At 31.1% G+C, this 12,981-nt stretch overlaps 1 protein-coding gene across 4 annotated transcripts in view; it reads left to right on the top strand.

The window, feature by feature from the left end:
* TPR (translocated promoter region, nuclear basket protein) overlaps positions 1–12,981 on the top strand; it is a 61,224-nt gene that overhangs the window by 5,726 nt on the left and 42,517 nt on the right. For all 4 annotated transcript variants that reach the window (XM_031937042.1, XM_031937043.1, XM_031937041.1 and 1 more), the window contains 12 exons: positions 3,742–3,815; positions 4,628–4,724; positions 5,398–5,501; positions 6,207–6,371; positions 6,769–6,861; positions 7,615–7,695; positions 7,788–7,875; positions 9,070–9,210; positions 9,679–9,770; positions 10,009–10,206; positions 10,547–10,654; positions 11,382–11,608. In XM_031937042.1, the coding sequence (XP_031792902.1) occupies positions 3,742–3,815; positions 4,628–4,724; positions 5,398–5,501; positions 6,207–6,371; positions 6,769–6,861; positions 7,615–7,695; positions 7,788–7,875; positions 9,070–9,210; positions 9,679–9,770; positions 10,009–10,206; positions 10,547–10,654; positions 11,382–11,608 (1,468 nt within the window). The remainder of the gene's footprint in view (positions 1–3,741; positions 3,816–4,627; positions 4,725–5,397; positions 5,502–6,206; positions 6,372–6,768; positions 6,862–7,614; positions 7,696–7,787; positions 7,876–9,069; positions 9,211–9,678; positions 9,771–10,008; positions 10,207–10,546; positions 10,655–11,381; positions 11,609–12,981) is intronic.

Raw genomic sequence — 12,981 nt, 5'->3', positions numbered from 1 at the left:
TCATATACAGTTACAAAATTGATGCATTAGAAACATTTAAAAAGTCCCACATGGGGAGAAAGTTATTCCCAACTTTGGGGATCAGGGAACACTTTTTGGGAAATGGCATTTGAGTTAGCCTTTAAAGAATGTCTGCCACATCAGGTAAAGAAGAAGAGGGAGGAAGGGCATTTTAACTTTAGGGTCAATAAAAGCAAAAGTACAGAGCCCATGAAAGTGAACTTTATGGATGATCAGAGTTATCCTATGAGCCTTGTTATCCTTATTAAATTAAATCTCAGATGCAGCTCATCATTCTAGTTTGTCAAATGATTTTTTGGCCTCTGATTCTGGTCTCTGATAAAATTCCTAACATTTTATATCTGTTCCTGTAAAATTTGTATTATCTATGGAATCTGCCCATTCATTGATAAATATATTCACCATAATCGGGTCAAGGACACAATGCTATAGCATTCCATAGGAGATTTCTCTCCAAGGTGACTTTGATCCATTAATCACTAATTTTGGGGACCATTTTTTGAATTTATATATAGTTCTGTTGTCATTCAATTTATGGTTCTCCGTTTTGTACACAAGAATACCCTGAAAGACTTGGGTTTCTTTCTGAAATCCAGATATTATGTTATAATAATTTTCTTAATTACTAATCTTAATCTATCAAAAGAAGATTTTACGTTAATGTAACATGACTGGTTCTTGAGCAATCCATACTGCTGCCTTCTCCTTCAATATGTTGCCAAACTATCCTTGATACTATTTGGAATTTTATCAGTTAATAAAATTAAGTTTTCTGGCTTGTAGTTTGAAGGGTCTATTTTCATCTCTTTTGAAAATCAGGAAACCATTTATCCATCAACATTCCTGGTGGTATTTCTTCTATTTTTTCTACAATTTTCTAAAGATCACCAAAAATGGCTTAGCAACAATCTGGTTCTTTGAATGTAGTTAATCCAGGCCTGATGATTTGAACTCTGTAAGTCAGAATAGTAGATGCTTTCCTATTATCTCTTCCTCTGTCTTAGTTGTAAATATTCTGTTAATCTTTGTTTTATTATTTCTAGTCCAAGGGTGGTCATAGAAAATTGCCATAGAAAATATAAGCATAATAGGAACTGAGTAGTTCTACCTTATCTCTGTCAAGTATCATTACATTTACTCAAGCAGTATTTTTAAACCTTATTAAAAAATATCAATCTGTACATAATTATTTGGATCCTACAATGTGACAATTATACCAGGTATTAGAGATGCAAAGACAAAGTGAAACTTGAAGTGCTTACACTCAGAAGAGACATGTAGAAATTTACATTGAGTATATACCAATGAAACAAGGATAATTTCGGGAGGGTACGTACTAGCAGTTGAGGATTAGGGAAGATGAATCAGGAAAGACTTCACATTAAAATAGTGAAATAAAATAAAATAAAAAAAACTTCAGCTGAGTTTTGAAGAAAACCAAGAATCCCAAAAAGCAGAAATGAGAAGGGAAAATATTCCAGGCGTGGAGATGGAGCCTTGTATAAGATGGACAACAAGTAGGCCAGGAAGGTTGGATTGAAAAAATATCTGGAGGATAATAGTATGTAAGAAGATTGGTAAGGTAGGAAGCAGCCAGAGTAGAAAGATAATAAAATCTGTCAAATCATGGAGGTCACAGGGAGCTTTTAGAATTTTTTGAAAAGTTGAGAGAAAGATGGATATGATATGATCAGATCTTTGCTTTCAAAAAATGATTAGCAACTGTGTGGAAGAATATTTAGAGTAGGAATTTTCCTTTTGTTCCCAGTGTAAGTTGGGGGATTTTGTAGAGGTGATTCCTGTTCAACTGCTTGGATTAAATAAGCTCTGAAGTCCCTTCTACTACAGAAATTCTATAAGTTATCCTCCCTCTTCACAGGATCCAAAGATCTTTCCTCTGCTAATTTGAATTATAAGTGTTTTAAATTTCCATTGTTGATATTAGAAATGCTCTTAGCATCCCTTAAATTCTTAAGTAAATGTTGTTTCTTCTTGATGCTATTCTTTAGTGTAGAGGAATATTTTCTTTTTTTTTTTTTAACTATAGGTAGGAAGCTGGTTAGAAACCCTACTAGTCAGACACAAGTATATAATATTTCACAGCATTTAAATCCTATTTAACATCTCTAAGAATATATAGCCCTCTAAGTTATATAGTGGAGAGAGGAATAGTTGAGTTTAAATCTTGCCTCAAATACCACCTATGTGACCCTGGGCAAATCACTTAAACTTTCTCAGACTCTTTTGCCTCATTTGTAAAGGAAATTAATAACATCGATCCCAGGAGTTGTTGTGAAGGTTCAGTGAGATACTCTGTAAAATACTTGAAAACCTTAAAAGACCTATAGAAATTCTGTTATTATTAAATTAATAATAAGAGTACAAGAAGTAACTTTAAAACAATCAGTAAATGTTAATATTACCTGCCACCTCAGAGACCAGTAACGGTAAAATAATAGTGAACTTTTGAAATAGGAGCAGGGTGTGTATTTTTATCAGTCTTCCCAGACACTAGAAAAAATGTTTAAATTATGTTTTATGATTATAGATCCTAAACATAATTATCTCATGATTCTGATGGCAAGTACAATATAATTTCTACCCCCACACTCCAAACCAGAACTCCAGTTATTAATTCTAACTGCCCCTGTGGAATCATGCTTCTTGACCACTTTATCCCCATCAGTACATGAGAACCTTATTCTCTGCCCTCGTATTGTTTTGAAAATGATCATCAAACTAACATATTCATTGCTTCTGAAAAGGGCAAGTCAGTCAGTTTCCCCTTTTACTCTTTTACCACATTATCTCTGTGACTAAAAAGTTTTATTTTGCATTACTCTGCTATGTTTGTGAAGTTTCTTTCTTTAGAATTGTAAGGTTTTTTTGAAGACCCAGGATTGTTTGGCTTTACATTTGTGTTTCCAGTCCTTTACATGGTGATTGGCACCTAGTAAATGCTTTCTTTTCCATTCATTCATTTTCTTGATGAGTATCTTCATATCATCTACCCTCTCCAAATAGCTTTTAAGGTCCTTTCTAACATTTAAATCTATGGGTGAATCTCATTCATTATTTAATTTTATCCCTACTAAAGTGAAGTTATACCTTTTTATTTAAGCAGAATTATAAATCTGTCAAATAGTAATTATCCATGAATTCAAAAGTAATTTTCAGTCTTTTCCCCCCTGTACCTATATTCTTATTTTTAAAATAGTTTTTACTGTCACTGTATGACCAAGTCTTCTTAATTTGTTTGCAAATATAGCCATTGCAAACACTTTCATATGTGATATATATTTTGTTGAGTCAGCACTAAGTACATAGAAGATTACTGTTTGGAGTCAGGATAATCTTAAGTTCAAGTTCTGTCTTTTACACTAATAAAACATGTGACTGAATCTCCCAATATCCCAGGCTATTGTATAAGTTGTGAAATAGGTGCTTATCTATATTGGTATTGGGAGTTCTTTATTACTTTGCTAGGTCTGGTGCAAAACAAAGAATATATTTTGAATAGGTGGAGATGATCATATTTGTAAAATGGGAAACTATTGAACCAATATATTTATATATTTGGTCTTCAATTTCTTCAACTTTAAAATGAAAGAACAGATTCCATGTTCTCTAAAGTCCCTTTGAGATATAAAATTGTATGATTTTGTTTTTCTACTTAAGTATTGTGTCATTGTTTACTTTTTTAATATTCTTTATATTCAGATCAACAATTGAAGTCAGTGACTGAGAAAAACAAAGAATTGGAAACTGCGCAAGATCGACATGTTGCTATTCAGGTAAAATAATCATTGTTCATATGCATAAAGATGATTTGCAAATTATTTGTGGTTGACATTCCAAGTTAGTAAGTTATGTAAATATGATTGTAAAAAAAAACAAAATAAAGTTTATATTCACATCGGGTTATTTTACAGGAAAAATTTTTCAGAATATTAGGGAAGCCAATAAACATTTCCATTGAATATAATTGAAAAGAACTTTCTACTGTTTATAATAATGGATTACTTAGCCACCATAATGCTAAAACCTTGTGACTCACCAATAATAAAAATAAAATTTTAGAATATGGCCACAGCAATTAATTTTTTAATCACTTGGTTTTTGTTTTTTTAACAAAAACTATTTGAAATCTGGTCTCTTCTTACCAAGAGTACTTGTGAAAATTTGCACAGATAAGTTGTCCATGTATCATAATGGGAGAGTTGCTTATTTACTCTTTGAAAAAAATGTTACTCTTAATTATTACTTTATGTATTCAGTGAGCTTATTTTAAAAATAATCACTTTTAAAATGAGAGAAGTTATGAAGCAAAATAGATCTAGTGCTGACTGAAGCCCTGAGCATAATTTTCATAGATTCGTTCAGCATTCAAAATTCTTTAAAATTGACATTAGGAAAATGTGAATTACGTTGAAAGAAAGATACCCGACTTAAACTTTGGCTGATTTAAATCAGACAAAATTAAGATGTATTTTATATATCTAGAATTTAGCTTGAGATTTCATGTATCTAGTTAATAGTGTGTTTACTTTGCCAAATAACTTATGTTAACATTGTTTTTACTTTATACTCTTATTTTAATGGATAGAGTCAACTTACAAGAGCAAAGGAGGAATTGGAAGCTGAGAAAAGAGATTTGGTCAGAACCAGTGAAAGACGTTCACAAGAACTTGAATATTTAACTGGTATGAAAAATGTGTTCAAAAATTTTGTTTCTTATTAATTGAAATATTTTTTAAGATTTACAGGGGAAATCTTAAATTACACTCTTTTCAATTGTAACGTTTTAGACTACGCAATAAAGAAAGGTATAATTATTATTTCTAGTCTTAAGGGTGGCTTTGAAAGATGTTAATCATTATTACTTTATGTATTTAGTGGGCTCTTTTTAAGAGAGAAGTTATGAAACAAAATTAATCTATTAATCTGGAGCCAGAGCATAGTTTCCCTAGATGAGTTGCTGAGTAGCATCTCTTCAGAATCTTAAGAGTGTATGAAAGACATACAAACAATGGATACTGTTGCAAAAGTGCAAAAATTTGCATTTTCCCATTTTTGCTTCATTTCCTACTTCTTGTATTAGCTAATGATTGCATTTCAAGTGAAGGTTAAATTTATGAAACAGTTAAGCATGGAATATTGAATTGAAGATCTAGATAACTAATTTAGCAAGCTCAAAGGCATTTTTTTGTTTTCTGTATTTAGATTTTATTGTACTGAATGTAAAATACCTTTGTTGAGTGTCTCTTATGCGAAAGCTACAGTATTAATTGATAGGGACATACAGTAATGACTAAGACATCACATTTATACACTGTAGCATTTTTAATAATTTTAATATCCTGTTCTGACTTTTAGAGGATGTTAAGCGCCTAAATGAAAAACTCAAGGAAAGCAATACCTCAAAAGGAGAGCTACAGTTAAAATTAGATGAACTTCAAGCATCTGATGTTTCTGTTAAGGTACTCAGCATGTACAAATTGTGGTTCATGATTAAAACTTTGGGAAAATAAATCTCAAATATAGTCAGTCAGTTGTACTTTTTTTTTTACTCTTGTCATAAGAATTTTTTGTTACTTCTAATCTTTAATAATAGGGATCCAGAGCTGTCATTTTTACTGGGAAGGTTACATAGCTGACTGAGAAATTAGTCATGATCTGTTAAATTCAACTTAGATGTTTATTTTTTATCTAAGATAAACAATTTGTAAAACAGATACAAACAGAAGGGTGCATTCCAGGTATAAGATAAGTTGATGGCAAAGGCATGGAAATGAGAAATGGGATGCCTCTTACAAGGAATAGAGAAGCCTATTTGGCTGGATTGTAAGATGTAGCAAGAGAAGAAATATATGAAAGGTTGGAAAGATTGATTTAAACTGTTATATAGGACTTTAAAAACTAAAGTTTATAAGAAAAACTTGTCAGAAAATTGTAATTATAATCATATAATATGTGACATTTTAAAGTGTTATCCTTAATATATGTCTTATTCAGTGAGTTTTCTGTGAAACAAGATTTTATTCAAATTACAAACTACAAGAAGCATTTCTGACTTTAAGGAAATAAAAATATAGCTAATATTCTTTAGTTTTATACCAACTCTATTTTGTCTCTTTTAAATCTTTTCCCCCCCTCTGTAAAACTGTTTCCTGTGATTTCTGTAGTATCGAGAGAAACGTTTGGAACAAGAAAAGGAATTATTACATAATCAGAACACATGGCTGAATACAGAGCTAAAAACCAAAACTGATGAACTTCTGGCTGTTGGTAGAGAAAAAGGAAATGAAATCCTGGAACTTAAATGTAATCTTGAAAACAAAAAAGAAGAGGTAAGTTAGTAGAATAAAAATACTCTCTTTATGGATCTGTGGTCAAATCTTTTCATTTTTAGAATTGTGTGTACAAATTATATGAGATATTTCTTCAGTCTTGAAGCAAAACAACATTCTAATAGGAATATAAACCAAAAATTGAAGATATTATTAATATTCTGCTTATAAAATCAAAAAAGATTTCTTTAAAATTTTTCTACAACTGATTTGTTTTTTAATATTTTCATTTTTTTAAAAAAAATTCTCCATGTTGTACTACTACATTTTTTGCAAATGTGTATGAGGGAGGGAGAAGTAGAATGTATGATTTTGTTGTTTTTGTTAGTATAATCATAAAATTGAAATAATTAAATATTGTGACACTCCTTTCCTTGCATAAATTTTGTTCATATAGGTTTCCAGAATGGAGGAACAATTGAATGGCTTGAAAACATCAAATGACCATCTACAAAAACATGTTGAAGACCTTCTGACCAAATTGAAAGAGGTATGTTAAGTTTGGCTACTACTTTGAGAATGTGAAAGCATTCTTGGGTTCATAAGTTTGGGGCTGGAAGAGACCTTATGAGCCATTCGAGGCAGCGAAGTGGTGTCATTTATTAAGCAGTAGACCTGGAATAAAGAAGACCTGAGTTCAGATTTGACTTCAAACACTCAGTATGTATGACCCTATTCAAGTCACTCACCTCTGTCTGCCTTGTTTCATCCTCTATAAACTAAAGATAAGAATACCTGCTTTCCAAGTTTATTATAAAGAAAAAGTGAGATCATTTTTGGAAAGTACTTAACAAAACTTGGAAGTGCTATATAAATGCTGAGTGCTGTTTAAGTTCAACCCTTTTATATTTAATATTTGACTTAATTCTTCATAGATTAGGTCATGTATCAACTTGTAGTATCTTAAGATCAGGAACAGACTGTGCTATGCCATGTCAAAAATGGGAATACATGTTAATTTCAGTATTATGAAATTCTTAATAGTTTCCCTAGAGGACCAGAAAATAATGAGATCATTTTACTAAAGCCTTTGTTGTTATTTTATTCAGTTTTGGAACATGATTATAATTTAAATCATCTTGTCATTTGGTAAAAATAACATTTTCTTCTGCTCTCTTTCTCTGTCCTCCCTCCTTCCCTCTCTCTCTATTTTAAAAGAAAACTCTCCCTAATCTTGACCATTTGAAAAAACTCATATCAGTGAAGAGATATTAGAATTATTATGATTTTGTTTACTTTCTAGGCCAAGGAGCAGCAGGCCAATATGGAAGAAAAATTTCACAATGAGTTAAATGCTCACATGAAACTCTCTAATTTGTATAAGGTAAATACAATACCATAAATTTTTAGTATCCTGGTCTTGTTGTTACTGTTGTTTTTGTTATTTTAACAGCTTCTGATTAAATATTATTTTAGAGTGCTGCTGATGATTCTGAAGCAAAAAGCAATGAGCTAACTGGAGCAGTGGATGAGCTTCACAAGCTTTTAAAAGAAGCTGGAGAAAGTAAGAAAAGTTCTAAAAGGAGAGGGAAAATATTTAAGATAGATTCCTTTTCTCTTGCGAATGATATGATTAATATAAATCAAGTAGATTTACCTGAGTGATAAAATTTACCTCAGAGATTTTAAAACAGTATTTTAGAAGTGAAATTTGGTTCTAGTCTTAGTTCTAAATACTACTATGTACTAGAATTTTGAGGGGGAAAAAAGCTGTTCTGTTTTGTGTTACATAAATATCCATATGCACAAGATGTTTCAAAAATTTTATTACAGTTTTCAGCTATTAAAGCTTTTATCTGCACTGAGACTTGGGAGACCCTATTTATTTGTCCATCACTATCTTATACACATTAATAACATCTTTTGTTATAGGCTATTTTTTCCTAATCTTGCATATCGTATTCTTCTCTGTCAATTTAATAAAGTTAGATTTTTCCTTAGGGCAACTAGATGACACAAAGGTTACAGTGTCAGACCTGGAGTCAGGAAGACTAATCTTGAATTCTAATCAGGCTTTAAATATTTATTAATTGTGTGCTAGATTTGCCTGGGCAAATCACTTAATCCTTTTTGTCTCAGTTTCCTCATCTGTAAAATGAGTTAAAGAAGGAAATGGTAAACCCCTTCCCATATTTCTGCTAAGAAAATCCCAAATGGAATGATGAAGACTTGGACATAGCTGAAAAGACTGAACAACAACAAAGATTTTCCCTAGTTCTAGTATGCTAAGTCTGTGTCAAGTCTTATTACTTTGTTTATGTTCATTTTCAGAATCCATCTTAAGCTTTCTCACAGTGTGAACTATACTGTACTATCTGATTTCTGAATATACACAAAACATTTCTTTATTGATTACACATAGGCCTTCAAATGAAAAATCACAAATGAAGTGAAACGGTTAAATTACTACCCCTTTATTTCTATATGGGAAACGGGGATATCAGGAGACTAAAGGAAAAGTTGAACCAAAGGCATGAGTGTTAAACATAATTCAACTGAATTGGGAACTTTGAGTGAACAATAGTAGAGAAAAGGAATGATTATTTCCTCCCCTCAAATCAACTTTCATCCTTGGAAGCTGTTTGCTATATACTTTAGAGGAAAAAAGCAAGAATTTTTAACACTAAAATTTAGTAACTTCTAGGTTTTCTTCTACAGTGTGATATGATTTCATTTTAAATTTGTTTTAATGTTTTAGCTAACAAGGGAATGCAAGACCATTTAATGGAAGTGGAAGAATCAAAAGCCCAAATGGAAAAAGAAATGCTAGAGAAAATTTGCAAATTAGAGAGAGAACTAGAGAATGCTAATGATCTACTTTCAGCCACAAAACGGAAAGGTATGGATGATATTTACATATAAATGTTTTTAGTGATTTGGAGCACAGAAATTAATGTTTTTTGAGTATATAAAAGGTGGTATAATATTTAAGTTTAAATATAAGCACTTGTATTACCCTACTAGTCTAAGGCTCAGAGACCAAGTAATTTAGTCTGTAGTCAAATAGCTAGGTAACAGAGACAGGTTGAACTTGAATCTCTAATAACTTCAAATCCAGTACTCAAATGAAAAAGGGCATACCAGACACAGAATTATCATGAGGAAAGGCATTTAAAAGACAACATTTGAAGCATGATTTAGGAGGTAACTTTATTGGGCTGGAATATAATGTGAAGTAAGACTGTGAAGTACTTTAAATGTAGGTAAAATTCTTTTTACATGTGTTGGAAAACTCAGTAACCCAGATGTTTAGTTTGTTTTGAGCTTGTACAGTGATGAAATATTATTTATGTGTTTATATGTGTAGGGGCCATATTATCTGAAGAGGAACTTGCAGCTATGTCTCCTACTGCAGCAGCTGTAGCTAAAATAGTGAAACCTGGAATGAAATTAACTGAGGTAAGATTTTTAAAATTTAAGTATAATAAAACATTTTGATTTAAAATTCCAGAACTGCAAGTTAGAAGAACTTAGAAGAATCATGCTTAGAATTGACTTGGTAATATCCATATTCATGAAATGACTGCCTAATTAATATCACAAAAAATTTCTTTTAAATTTCATTTGTGAACTATTGTGTTCTTACCTGTCCTTTAATATTGTACTTGGACTCAACATGGTATGTTTTCTGTTATAGCTATACAATGCATATGTAGAAACACAAGATCAACTGCTCCTAGAGAAGCTGGAGAATAAGAGAATTAATAAATATCTAGATGAAATAGTAAAAGAAGTTGAAGCAAAAGCACCAATTCTAAAACGCCAACGTGAGGAATATGAACGTGCCCAAAAGGCTGTGGCAAGTTTATCTGTTAAGCTTGAGCAAGCAATGAAGGTGAGTGTACTCTTCTTCGTTCCAAAGTAGGGAATAGGTAAAGATTGAAACATGATTTATTAGCTTATTTTAAATTTTATAAAAATTTAAAATTGATAGTAACAAGTAGCTCAGTGGCATATTGTAAAGAATGTTCTCTTTAGAGTCAGTCAGAACAGACATGATTGAAATTCTTAAGGGTTATTTCCTTTTTTAACATTTCCCATCTGTGATTTAGTATTAATCTGCTATACTTCTAAGCAGTCTTTGATAATGGTAGTCTCAAACTTCTTAGAGCAAAATTTTTGTCTTAGATAGAAATGCCGATTTTGGCAAGCTTTAAACTATTTCTGGTTTATAGGAAATACAGCGATTGCAAGAGGACACTGATAAAGCCAACAAACATTCATCTGTACTTGAAAGGGACAACCAAAGAATGGAAATACAAGTGAAAGATCTATCACAACAGGTTAGAAAATTTGAATTTTAGCATTTTGGCCTTCCTCTGATTCTGCCTTTGGGGATCAGTGTTTCAGAGGTTAAATTACCTTTATAGTAGTTCCTTTCCTTAGTAAATCCTTCGCTATAGGGAATAAGGATTGAGCGACTTTATATCAAATGACACTTTACAAGGAATTAGATTCTAAAGTTAGTGTCTATTATGTTTCTCTTACCAAGATGCTTTATCTTATTGTATTATTTTACTGATATTGCTAAACAATATCTTGGGGGTGGAGGGAGTTTATGTATCTGACAACTTTTTAGATAATAAATGCAATTTTACTTATATCAAAATTGCTTGGATTTAACCAAAAAATGTCTTTTACTTTGAAACTGTCAATATCTAAATGATAAGATAGAAGGCTTTTTTTAGGTGATTAATTAAAGTGATATTGCTGTTTGTAACAGATAATGTTTATGTAATGCTTTTCAGGCTTGCAAAGCACTTTAATCTTTTACAGTAATGTTATGGAATAGGTGCTGTTATTCCCATTTTACAAATGAGAAAACTGAGGGATATAATAAGAGTCTGAGGCAGTATTCAGATTTAGATCTTCCTTTCTTGCAAGTCTCAAAACGACTGTGTTAACTGTCAACTTTTTTTTTTCCTTTCAGAAGTTTTTAAAATAATAAGGACAATAATAAGTTTTTAAAATAATAATAAAATACTTTAATAACATTGTATCCTCTCTCAGATTAGAGTTCTTTTGATGGAACTTGAAGAGGCAAGGGGTAATCATGTAATTCGTGATGAAGAAGTAAGTTCTGCTGACATCAGTAGTTCATCTGAAGTTATATCACAGCATCTAGTCTCCTACAGAAATATTGAAGAACTTCAGCAACAGAATCAGCGCCTTTTAGTAGCCCTTAGGGAGCTTGGGGAGACAAGAGAAAGAGAAGAACAAGAAACAACTTCTTCAAGGTAGAAAGTTGAGAGTTATTAAAAATAATCTATTTTTATGTTTTGCTTTTTAATAAGATAGTCATCCTTTGATTTGTGTAATGGGTTTTCTGTCTTGTTAGGATTTTTTTATGTTAACCTTAGGAAAATATAATTAAGAGAATAAGTCATTTAAATTTGTAAATTTAAATTGTAAAATCATTTGAATTCATTAATAATGAGAAAACAAAAATAGATATTACAAAAGACTGAAATTTTGTGAGTAAATTATGTACGGTATATATAGTAGTCTGTTTAAATCTTTTCAGGTTTTAAGCTTCTATTTAAACTTCATTTCCAATTAAATACTTTTATGGTGATTACTATCTGTCCTCTGTATTACCTTTCCCAAAAGTTATTTTAAACCAATGTAGAGAATCAGGGGTGCTCTACAGGGTAGATGAAATGACAGTAACTGATAACAGAAAAGGCAGTTGTCTAATTCTTATTTAGCTTCTGTTTTTGCTCCTAAGTAGAATAGTCTTTGAACAGATTAGCACAGAATAATATGCTTAATTAGAGAATAGAAACACAGGCTGAACAAGGAGAAAGCAAAAGACCACATTGATTTCATTATCTGGCCCAAATGAACTGCATCTTTGGTACTAAAAAGAAGCAGCAGATAACATTATTGAAGTATTTATGATGTTTGAATAGTCATGGTAAAGGAAATAATACTCAGATTTGGAAAAGGGCAAATATTGTTCCAGTTTTTAGTAAAAAGACAATGGGAATTTTTAAAGTATTGACCAGTGATCTTTTTTATTTTATTTCCTGACATAATTCTAGAACAATAAGGGAACAGTTTTAATGTTTATATAGAAATTGAAGGAATGATCTTGAGCTATCACAGCTTCATCATGAACAGTAGATTATGCCAGTCTAATGATTCTTCCCCCCCCCCTTTTTTTTAAGTGGATTAAAATGATGGTAAAAAGAATATTCTAGAATATAGTATTTTGAAATGGTTTTTGGGGTTGGGTTTTTTTTCCTCCAGTTGGATCCATATTGCATTTATTAAGTACTTAAAAGGTGCAGAGCACTCTATTAGGTAGTGGAGATACCAAAACAAAGATTCTTGGAATCAACACATTGTTCTCAATAAATTGTACATTTCAATAATCTTATGTATTTAAAAGTTCTTTGTATAAATACTAGATACCCTATGCATGCTTAGTGGCATTAAATGAATTTTTCACAGTATTCAAATGTTTTAAACTAGCTAAAGGTATTCAGAGAAAAAAATTCATGAATTGAAAATTATCCATCATTTTCATTGTTAATTTGATTTATATTTTGTATTGTATTGTCTTGTGCTCATATGCTTGGGATTTCCTTCCCCATCCACCCATTAA

This window comes from Sarcophilus harrisii, chromosome 4 (genome assembly GCF_902635505.1).
Source record: "Sarcophilus harrisii chromosome 4, mSarHar1.11, whole genome shotgun sequence".
NCBI classification, from domain to species: domain Eukaryota; kingdom Metazoa; phylum Chordata; class Mammalia; order Dasyuromorphia; family Dasyuridae; genus Sarcophilus; species Sarcophilus harrisii.
Note: the sequence above shows the minus strand (reverse complement) of the source record. Positions and strands in the feature narration are given on the sequence as shown.